The 11,643-nt window shown below is 38.8% G+C and overlaps 1 protein-coding gene across 3 annotated transcripts; it reads left to right on the top strand.

The window, feature by feature from the left end:
* The first annotated feature begins 4,168 nt into the window (after positions 1 to 4,168).
* Positions 4,169 to 9,525, top strand: rnf180b (ring finger protein 180b). 3 transcript variants are annotated; one of them, XM_027139919.2, is made up of 8 exons: positions 4,169 to 4,322; positions 4,817 to 4,885; positions 5,565 to 5,651; positions 6,059 to 6,383; positions 6,469 to 6,653; positions 6,762 to 6,975; positions 7,858 to 7,983; positions 8,508 to 9,525. In XM_027139919.2, exons 1-8 carry the CDS (start codon positions 4,305 to 4,307, stop codon positions 8,687 to 8,689), a joined length of 1,206 nt encoding a protein of 401 aa, XP_026995720.2. In that variant the 5' UTR covers positions 4,169 to 4,304; the 3' UTR covers positions 8,690 to 9,525. The 3 variants fall into 3 exon arrangements, with proteins under 3 accessions (XP_026995720.2, XP_047661895.1, XP_047661894.1); XM_047805939.1 differs by lacking the exon at positions 4,169 to 4,322 and having other exon boundaries at positions 4,811 to 4,885; positions 5,565 to 5,764; XM_047805938.1 differs by lacking the exons at positions 4,169 to 4,322; positions 4,817 to 4,885 and adding an exon at positions 5,165 to 5,248.
* Positions 9,526 to 11,643: the final 2,118 nt, after the last annotated feature.

The following is an 11,643-nucleotide window of genomic DNA, read 5'->3' as shown; positions in this document are numbered from 1 at the left end:
AGCGCGTGAGCTTTTATAGCAGCACCGGATCATACGTCAGTTACCTACGCAGGTGGATCAGAGTTCATTCTTTGCCTCCGCGCGTGCAATACCTGTCTTCAATAAAAGAAGTTGTGGAGCAGTCTATGATATAACACCAAAAATGTAATATACACTGTACATACGGTGTCCTGTGTGCATTGCTTGTTAGTTACTATATAAAGGGTTTATAATAAAGGACAACTTATTTTGTAACCCCAAAGTTTACAGACTGAACTCCGGGGCCAGCGAGATTTACAAACCTAAACGTGCAGCTGCTGCCATCTGGTGTAACAAGTACTTTTAAAGTCTTTGTGTGTCTTTTCATTCATTCATTCATTCATTCATTCATTCATTCATTCATTCATTCATTCATACAATTATTCATTTATCTTCAACATCCGCTTTATCCTGGCCAGATTTACAGTGAATCTGGAGCCTACCCCAAGAACACTTGAAATACAACGAGGATGATACTCCAATATCAATCAACGACCGATATACGAATAAATAAATAAATAAATAAATACTAGTCCTGTAGTTGCTGCTGCTGCTACTACTACTACTACTACTACTATTACTACTACTACTACTACTACTACTACTACTACTACTACTAATAATAATAATAATCATAATGTCATACAGTATAGTATGTACATCTACCATATAGTGTGATGAACAATTTGTCAGTCATTCCATTTCTGAATCCTCAAGTCCCCAATACTATTCTTCAATAGATTAATATGACACAATAGTTCAGAATTTCATCTTTCATTTCCTGATATTTACATATAGATCTGTAAAATAACTTAGAACCTTTGCTAGCATACGACCCATTGATTGAGCAAAGATAATGGAGCAGATTGTCTTAAAATACCTTAAAGTAAATCATATGTGGTTGTATATCCCTTACTTGCTATAACTACAACCCAGTGACATCACTTAACTGATGCAGCTTCTTTTACTTGTTTGTTTTGTTCGGTTTCTTCCTTAGCTTCCCTTCAGGAAGTGAAGTGCTGCTTAACTAGTTTAAAGTCTGGCGATTGACTTTGCCAGTCTAAAACCTTCCGTCCTGTATTCTATTAGCAGTGTGTTTTAGTTATTCTTTTGCTGCATGATGAAGTGCCTCATTTTTACATTGCATGCATTTCTCTGTAAATTGGCAGAGAGAATGTTTCTGTAGACTTCTGCATTCATTCTGTTTCTACCAACCAGTGTCATCATCAATAAAGATTAGTAAATCTGTTCTGGTAGCAGCAATAGCACTAGCACAAGCACTAGCAGTTAATGTCTAAAATACTGGAAAAGCTTGCGTCTGCTAAACTGTGCACCTTCTTACAGGAGAACAATATCTTTGAAGAGTTTCAGTCAGGTTTCAGGCCCCATCATTGCACAGTATCTGCACTTGTTAAAGTTAAAACTGACTTGTTCTTCGCTTCGGACCAAGACTGCATGTCACCATTAGTTCTTGACCTTAGTGCTGCATTTGACACTATAGATAACAACATTCTCTTAGATAGCTTACAAAATTACACAGGTATTCAGGGACAGGCTTTAAGTTGGTTTAAGTCCTACCTGTCTGATCGATAACATTTTGTAGAATTAAATGGTGAATCCTCCACTTTACTGCCAGTTAATTATGGGGTCCCTTAAGGATCAATTCTAGGACCTCTGCTTTTCTCAATATACATGTTTATCTTAGGGAACATCATTAGGAGGCATGGGATTAGTTTCCATTGTTATGCTGATGATACCCAGTTATATATCTCATCAAACCATATGAATAGCTTAATTGTCTAAATTAACTGAGTGTGTTAAAGAGATAATGTCCTGTAACTTTTGTTGTTAATCTCTGATAAGACAGAAATATCTCACATTTCAACTTCGATTTAAAGGGATGTACTGTAACTTCTAGCTCAACAGTGAAAGACATGGGTGTTATATTAGACAGCAACTTGTTGAGAAGCTAGTTCATGCATTCATGACCTCTAGACTGGACTATTTTAATGCATTACTAGGTGGTTGTCCTGCATCTTTAATAAATAGGCTACAGTTAGTCCAAAATGCAGCTGCTAGAGTTTTAACCAGGACAAGAAAATATAATTATATAACCCCAATTTAATCATCTCTACAATGGCTACCTGTTAAGTTTAGAATTGATTACAAACTGCTGCTACTTATGTACAAGGCTCTTGGTTTAGCTCTCATGTATTTAACTAGTCTTCTAACACGTTACAATCCTTCATGCTCTCTGAGATCACAAAACTCAGGACTTCTGGTAGTTTCCAGAAAATCAAAGGCAGTGGAGCATTTTCGTATTTAGCTCCCAAACTTTGGAATAGTCTTCCTGATAGTGTTCGGGGCTCAGACACACCTTCCCAGTTTAAATGTAGATAAAAAACGTATCTCTTTAGTCAAGCATACACATAATACATCCCATAATCAAGTGCTTTAATACATCTGACCAAATGCACATTATCATCTACTGCTTGCCAATATTATGAACAGCAGCTACGTTAATTCTTCTCCACTGCTTCTCTCTTTCTACACATCCTGAGGCATCCGGAATGTGTACCAGCTCTGATTGTCTCCCGTGCCATGAAGATTTTGGACCTCCACTGAGATGAGGCCAACCCTGGGAGGATCCTGAGGCATCTAGAGATTTACCAGCTCCAGGTAGACTCTGCTTCATGAAATATTCGGACATACTTAGAGCTGATGCCAACTCCATGTGGTCTTTGAAGACAACAACCTCCTCATCAATACAACATTTGTCAGACTGTATATTTACAATCAAACCATCCAGTGTCACCTAAATGAGGATGGGTTTCCCTTTGAGTCTGGTTCCTCTCAGGGTTTCTTCCTTTACCATTCAAGGGAGTGAAACATCCCTGACAGAAACTTTTAGCATGTTTGGTCTTATATATTTCAATAATAAAAAGAATCACCATACTGTGTGCATCCTATTTAATACTTGTACTTTCTGTATTGTCTCACATTGTTTGTATTGTCTCACATTGTCTGTATTGTCTCACATTGCATTGTCTCACATCCAGGGCCATGCACAGACAATTTAAGGGGCAGTGGCCTAAACCAAAAAAAAGGGGCATTAAGGGGGTGGCTGCTTGTTAACACAAATTATCCAGTTATTACAAAATGTACAATTAAAAGAGAAGATAGCACACGCTCAAATACATTTTAGACTTTATTGTAGATGTTTTGATAGAACATAACAACAATTACACATTGCTGATAATACCTGAAACTATTTGCTGTTTTACATTTTTATATTTACCTGTTCAATTTACAGCAACACTTTTTTATTTGGTACCATGTTCTGAAAGATATTGACAACCTCATCTTTTATGATTGGGATGTCTTTTTCAATGGCCAGAAGAAGAAAATCAGAGAGTCGTTCTTGTCCACACGCATTACGAAGTGGCTGTTAACACCGGTAGTGTTGCAAAGATCTTTTTTGTGAAGGCATTGTTTATTTATTTATTTAATTTAATATTTTTTTTAGGGGGGGGGGGTCCTACAAAATGTGCTAACAACAGAAAATGGTCGAGAGTACAATAATTTGACTAGACAGCTAATTCTAAGAACGTGAATATGTTGTACAAGTTGTTAGCACTAGTAGAAGACCAGGAGCAAAACATTACCGACATAAATACAAACAAGTTTCGCAGATTCAAACACTGTCTTGCATAGCCTACCTGTTAATGCGACAGCTTTCGTGAACTCGTGAACTTTCGTGTCGCGTTCAGTCCTAGTTTCAAGAGAGCGCCGCAGACACATACTGTGAGTGATGCTGAGCTTGCGGCGTGCGGAGCGAGCTGGAAAACCTGGAGCGGATTAGCGGATTAGCGGAATGCTTTGAGCGGAGCGGTGGGGCTGGGGAACAGGGGCACCTCAGTCGATGTGCCCCCTGTGCACGGCCCTGCTCACATCGTCTGTATTGTCTTATATAGTCTGTTTTGTCTTGTCTTGTGTGTTTTTGTCTTGTATAGTCCAAGCTAAATGTATAGTGTCATTTATGTCTGTACTTTTTATGTCACCAATAGCTGGAACCAATAAATCTGATTCTGATTCTGATTCTGATCCTCGAAGTGATCGGTTAATTTCGAATCGCGTTTTAGTCGTTGTTTTGTCCCCATACGGTTTCCGTATCATGCCTGTTAGGAAAGTGCCGACTCGACGTGTTGTTTGTTTTTAGCTGGCTTTGCTAGTTAGTTGCTTCAGTTTTGTCGAGGTCTTTCTCGACAAAAAATCTCGTCCAAACAATGGCTTCGTTTGATGCGGTATTTACATTTTGAACTAACCTTACATTATTGATTTGAGTTTTCTCAGGTGATTGACAATAAGTATTTTGATACTATTATATTTTATATAATAGTATCAAACTTTAGAGAATCCTAAAGTTTAACCGGATATTTAACTCATGTGGTAGGAAAGCTAGCAGTGTTTACTTTTTAGTATTTAGACTTGTAACAAATTAACAACAGGTAAGAAAGATTACCAGCATTTGATATATTAAAAAAAAAAAAGGCAAGAAACACTTTAGCTTAATTTGTTAAAAATGAATTTAATCTGATTTATTGTTGATTGATTGCTAGTTGCTCTTATTCTTTGTATTGGAGCCTTATGACATCGTGTAATATAGCTTTGCCTGAGTGAGTGAGATTTCCTACACCTGTCTCTCACCTGTTTCTCATCAGAACACTTTAATGTGGCTAATGAAGAAAATTCTGCTTTTGATAATGGTCCATTTTTGTGTCTGACCTCACATTTTCAGATACAGCAAACCTCAATCCTTCGCTGTAAAAAGTGCCGAAGATGTGTTGGAGACTCATCATTCCTTTTAGTGAGTTTGTTTTTTACATTTACAGCATTTGGCAGACGCCCTTATCCAGAGTGACGTACATAAGTGCTTAAATCTCTAACATTGAATACATTAATGCTGGTTCACTAGGTTACATACTTAAGAAACCATGAGTTTAAAACATTTGTTCGAAGTTACAATGAAAAAGTGTCGAAGGTTTTTTTTTTTTTTTTTTAAATGCAAAAGATAAGGAAAGAAGTGCTAGTTGAAGTGTTTCCTGAATAAGTTGGTCTTCGACCGTTTTTGATCCTGAAAATTTGTGTATATTTTCAGTTGATGAACAGTGGGAACCAAAATGAGATCATTCACACTGAATCTCTGCACACCAGAGCCACACACCGAGGAGTAAAAGCTTTAGAATTGCAAATGCAAGAAAAAGCAGTTTGCTTCCATGTGGATACACAGGGCTTCATTTGTCCACTTTCACACAGATCTGTGTGTCTGCAGCTACATACTAGTCTTCTATAGAGTCAATTAAAGACCTTTAGCCTGTAAAATAAAGTATATAATTGTGGGGCAGGAATTGCAGGGCTGGTATAAGTCTGTATGTTAGATGGAATCATCTGCTTTAATTTAATTATTCTTCTTGTTTGGATATCTCTGTGCTTGTGATGTTGATGTAGTGTATAAAGGCTGAAATTGTCCCTCTTTCTCATCACAGGCCTCAGCAGAGCTCATGGCTGAATGCACAGTGTGGCATATGGATGTTGATGCTTTACCTGATTGGGTTCTCTCAGTTGTTAATCAGGTGCTGCATTGTAATGTTTTCCTCTTCCTCAAGTCATTTAAATGATCATTTCAAGATAGATGTCAGACAACTTCAGATCATGTGACTTAACATGGAATAATACACAATGGGGTGTGAGTTACTGTTTCCACTCTAAAGATCGTTATTTCTTATAACACATGCTTATAGCACATCCCAACATATTTTTTTCCCCTTTTTATTCTTTTTGTGATTGTTCAGGCTAAAATGTTTGATTTTTGCTATAGCTTTTTTTCTCCAAAATTTGCAATTCCACCTTTAGAGGTAGTTTTGCTTTTTATGAAGAAATCTACTCAAATTGGTCAAATAGGAAGAATAGAATTCTCCTTGCAGCTGTACTACTGTCATAATTGCTGTTATCGAAAATTAACCAGTGCTTGTTTTCACAGGTTCACTGGACAACAGGGAAACTGAACTGCCAGCACTGTGGAGCACACCTCGGTGGTTTCAACTTTATAAACTGTTCACGGTGTCCCTGTGGACAGAACACAACCGTGCACCTTGTTAAAAGCCGTGTTGATCAGATTGTAAAGCATGTGGTTTACTTGAGCAGACCAAGCACAGCTAGAGTACGCACAGGGTTTCAAGTGAAACCCAGAGATTTAGAAGGACCAGAGGACAGATCCCTGGGCCATGATCCAAATCAAGTCACTAATGAACTAAATTCAGAGCCTGAACTCCTGAGCAGACAAATCCAACCACCTCATTCTAACAGTGAGTCATCTGTCAACCCCCCGCACCATCCCCCCCTTTCTTTCGTTTGTCCTGTGAACGAGCTATCTGATTGATTCTTTTCCAGCATCTACTCAGGACACGGTCACAGGACAAGCGGACATCAGTGATGCTGTTACAGATGAACCACAGGACAATAGCTGTGCCACACCTGTATGGATGTTGTCCAAACGGGAGAGGAATCGCTTAAAAAGCTTGAGGAGAAAGCAAAGAAAGAAGGAGCTCTGGCTTCAGAAACTGCTTGAGGAGATGGTAGTGGTGAAATGTTTTATACATGGTTTCAAATAAATATTCACAAAGGTTGGAAGTGATGTCACTGTTCCTATAGTGAACTTCATTTGTGTATGTGTGTTTGAGCAGAGTGTGAGCTGGATACAGACTAGCAGTGATGAAGACGAGAAGGAGAGCTGTATGTGTGCTGTGTGTCTGGACATCTACTACAAGCCCTACATGTGTCAGCCCTGCAGCCATGTGTTCTGTGAGCCCTGTCTGAGGATGCTGGCGAAAAGCCGGGAGAGCAGCACACCATGTCCTCTCTGCAGAACTCTCATATCGCATGTGATCTTCCAGGAAGGTCAGCAAATCAATGAAAGCAATCTCTTTCAACAGAGCATTGGGACTTAGATTAGTTAAATATAACAGGAACATGGAACGACATTTAAATCTAGGTATTTGTTCTAATTTTCTTCTGCTTTAGACTATCTGCTTTATACTTAATAGTAATGGTTGTTTCTTTGTGTTTTACAGTAGCCAGGTTACTCTAGCAACTATAGTCACTTTAAGGAAGACTAGCTTAGTTCTGATATATAATTAATTAAACCATATAATATTGTGTTAACGGCAGCAGTTAAACAGACAAGTGAATTATGAGGTTTTGGCGTCATAACTGCTAGTTATATAATGATGTTTTGAGAGATAATATTGAAGATAAACCATAAAAGTAAACTAACATTGGACAGCTATAAGTACGACCTCTGTGCCAATGTGAGTGAAAAGGGTTTATATGCAAAACGCTTCATATGTTTACTTATTATTATTATTATTATTATTATTATTATTAAGAAGAAGAAGAAACTATTAATACATACCATCCCTAAAACTAAAGACTAAAGGAACAGCTTCAGTTAAAAACTACAGTGGTGAATAATGGCACAAGAGACTGGCACCGTGTGTAAATGTTGATGGGTCTTAGCTGCAGTGTGAGTTCAAATGAATAAACAAGCTTCTAAAAAAATCATACAGCTTTATGCAACAGAGCAATGTATGTTTGATTTAGTTTATTTGGTTTCTTTTAGCAGATTAATTTAATAGTGTTGGTCTTGTACTCCAAATCGACTTAAATGGTTTACGACAAAATTATTTATCATGTTTTTAAAAATAACAGAAACATCAATACTCTTTAAGAATGTACTTGTCAACCATTTCTGAATGAATCGTGTATGCGGTTGTGTTTCAGAGCTTCAGCAGCGCATCAGGAGCCACTTCCCCAAACAATATAGCATGAGAAATGAGACTTTCAAGAAGACCAACTATTCCAAATTGCCTCTGCCCAGCTGTCCCAAGCGCTTTCACATTTTGTGGGGTTCGTTATTGGAGAGATTTTTGAAGTTTAAAATAATCAGATGATTTTCCCTCTGTTTGCTGCTCACATCAGTACAATATTCATCATATAGGGTGTTTAATTTTATTATTATTTTTTGTTATTTTCTATAACAGCAGATCTGAGAGTAACACTGCTGCAAATCACGTTATAAATTACTGGTCTGTTAAGCACAGTGTTGTTATTGTGGTAATTCACAGGGACTTGTACAGCAGACCCTCAATACAAAAAGTGTAAGGTGTGGGTCTAACATTTATGCAAGGGGCTTTGTAAGAGAAAGTGATAACCAGGTAATGGTGCACAGGAAAGTCTTGGTGATGTTAGCTTTAAGTGAGATTAAAAATGGGGGCTGCTGAGAAAATTACTACTTATAGCTGCAAAAAGGGAAGCCAAGACCCCACAATTTTTTTTAATAGAATAAAAGTTATAAATAAGTTGTATAAGTAGTAGAAGTTTGGTAATTACTTTATTTAACTGTTTATTAAGCATCATTCTCCACTTTTCAGGACTGCAGGGACACAGAAACTCTTCTGGTCAGTGGCAGTTCCCACTCAGAACACTGGGAATGCACATACTGGAACTGGGAGACATTAGGCACTGGACCTTTCATACTAATATTATCACCTTCATATTCTATTTACACTTGGTATTTTTATTGTGTGGCCTTTTCTACATCCTCCTTTGGTAATATGACAAGAACTTTACCATGCCAGAGATGTACAAGGCAAAGCTGCAGTCAAGTTTTTATACAGTTCAAAGTATTTTTTAATTATATATAGTGGTGAAAAAAAAGTATTATTTTAATTTTTTATTAATAGTGACTTTGTGGAGTTTATATTGCTAAGAATCAAGATAGAATAGAATGTATTGATCTCTTCCTGATCTTTTTTTTTTTTTTTTTTTGTCTACACCAATAAAATTAGTAGTGTAACAGCACCTGGAAAGAGGAAAATCAGGAGTCAAATTCCACAAATGGTGAATTAGCTATGAATTAAGTGGGTGGGAAATAAGGACCTCTACCACTGTATCCAGCACATCACACAAGAAAAACTTCAATGTTTAATTATCCCAGCCTGCCATTGAACCACTTGTCAGTCTCTTGCACACCAATGTGTTCTGCCCAGTGTTGGGCTGAAAAAGCAGGATGGAAAGTCTCATAAGGAAACCTGATGTATTCAGGATGCCTGTTGAGTTTAGACATTACAATTGCAGATTGAGACGTGAAACATAGGTCAATTATCAGTCACTTAGTAATGGCTCTAAAGTGTTTCTTTTAAAGTATTAAAAGATGATGTCATGGCTAGTGACTAGTTTCTTAATTTATGATTTCTGAAAACTTTATTTTTCTATATTTAATATTTCTTTTATTAAAGCCTTTAATATGAAATAAAATCTGTGTGTATTTAAAAATAAAAAAGCAATGTAAATCATAAATACTTGTAATTCACACACAAGTAATCAGTTTTTGTTTCTTTCCCCCAAAATGTTTCCCAAAATAAAAATTTACACCCTTCCCAACCTCTACTGTATTGTCTTCTTGAACATCAGTAAATGAATGTTTAAATGGTTGCAGTGAATATTATGTTTATAGTGTGAAAAAGATACTACCTCAGTCCCTTAAAACCTTACAGGCGTCAAATATGAAGTTCCTAGAACAGCTTATGAATCAGATAATATAAAAACAGTGAGCACCCATGTAGCAGTTGTTAATTAAAGTGATAACTAAAAATCTCAAGTTGGGGACCCTCTGAGATGTGTGTAACAATCACATTAGAAGACCTTCCTGTGTAACCCCAGGACTTAATTTCAGGATATAATGTTTTTAAACCACCACGGTTTTACATGAAAGGCACGTCCCAGCTGATGGACAGGTGTTCAGAGTGGAAAATAAATTATTACATCATGCAGTCTTCAGTCTACAGAGTGTGTATTGCTGCAGCAGTGTCGTGCTGACAGGCTGGCTTAGATAACACGCTTCTCTTCTCATCAGTCCTTGTGCCTTAAAGGACAGAAGCATTTCACACAGACGGTTGCTACTGTCGGTTAGCGCGTGCGTGCGTTTGTGTGTGTGTGTGTGTGTGTGTGTGTGTGTGTGTGTGTGTGTGCGCGCGCGCGGTCGCTGTGTGCGCCGCTCGCTTCATCCGAGGAAGAGATGCAGAGGAGTCGAGCGCGTCCGTGCGGCTCGCCATCACGCTGAAAAAACGAAACTGCGATTACGACTCGTTACGACTCGACGACCTCTGCTGAGCACGAACACGCAGGCTAATTCATTGGCGCGGGGGGTGGTCTAGTCCGTGGACGCGTATGCATGTGTTCCGCACCGAACGGGCGAAAGAGCCGCCCCGGATCCGCAGGCCGCATGTTTCAGCTGGGCAAAGCGGCGCGCAGCGAACCCGAGCGGCGGGAGAGCACGGACAGCGCCCGCAGGGGAGGACAGCGGGCTCTGGAGCACTGCAGAGCGGTGGGTAGACTGCGGGAATACCGCAGTGTTAACGTTGCATCATTCTGTCGGCGTTTAATTACGCTGGGGTTTTCAGATTTTGCAGTGTTTTCCCAAATGCGCACTGCCGCATTTGTCGGTAATTGTAGCAATCAGTAATAGACTATATAATGACCGATGCACCCTGATGTGATTGTTGTCAGCCTTGTTGTTGGTAATGACCCTGCTACGGGGTGTCAAATGAGCTGTTCATTAATAATAGCAAGGTGTTTGGTTGGTAATTTGCCACTGAGAATTAGCTTTCCCAGTATCGTGACTCACGCAGATTAATTTTTATGCTAGAACGCATTCATTTGGAGATGTCACATCCACAACGTATTGCATCCAGCCTTGATATGTCCTGGGAACTACACTTTACAACATAGCACCGAGTAATCTTTGTATTTTATGCCGTGTGGGTTACAATCATTTACATGGTCATATCGGTGCATATGGACAATGAAAAACAGGCTACCCATTACCAAATACCAAGGATCGATCAGAAACCTGTGATTGGCTGTTTTGTTTGTCTCAGGCCACTGTTTATTGTTGTGAACTAACTCTGTGGGAATGACAATGTCAAGTAACATAGCACAAGTGGTATACTGAACCAGCTGAGACACAGATAACAACAAGCACCAAAGACGTACACCATAAGGTTCTCTGTATTACCTATAAACCACATCTATGCCCACAAGGTCACCAGACACTGGCTGATCTTCTTAGAGCTTCAAGCCACCCTTGAAACCATTAAATGCCAGAGATAATTAGCTGATACTCATTCAGGACCTATCAGAAACCAAGATAAACCATTTAATGTGATACTGATGGTCACGGTCCTGCTGTGGATATCACACTGATAAATCTTTGTGTTCATGTTTAGGCGGTGCAGGAGTTTAACACTCTGGTAGCACTGTACCGTGAGCAGGTCATCTCCATAGGAGAGATCACGTCCGATTGTCCAGCTCTGAGGGCACGCATGCACAGCACACGCATCAAAAGCTGCACGGTGGCTCAGAGCGCCTACCAGCACCTTACACTCATCTCCGGGTAGGAAACTTTGCATTCATTATTAGTTTCATGCCCTGGAATATAATACAATGTGCATTTTATATGTGACATATATATTATTTTTTTCTCGACTCGTAGGCCAGAGGATGGCG

The sequence above is a fragment of the Tachysurus fulvidraco genome, chromosome 21 (assembly GCF_022655615.1).
Source record: "Tachysurus fulvidraco isolate hzauxx_2018 chromosome 21, HZAU_PFXX_2.0, whole genome shotgun sequence".
Lineage (NCBI taxonomy): Eukaryota > Metazoa > Chordata > Actinopteri > Siluriformes > Bagridae > Tachysurus > Tachysurus fulvidraco.
The sequence above is the reverse complement of the archived record's forward strand: the minus strand, read 5'-3'. Positions and strand labels throughout refer to the sequence as shown.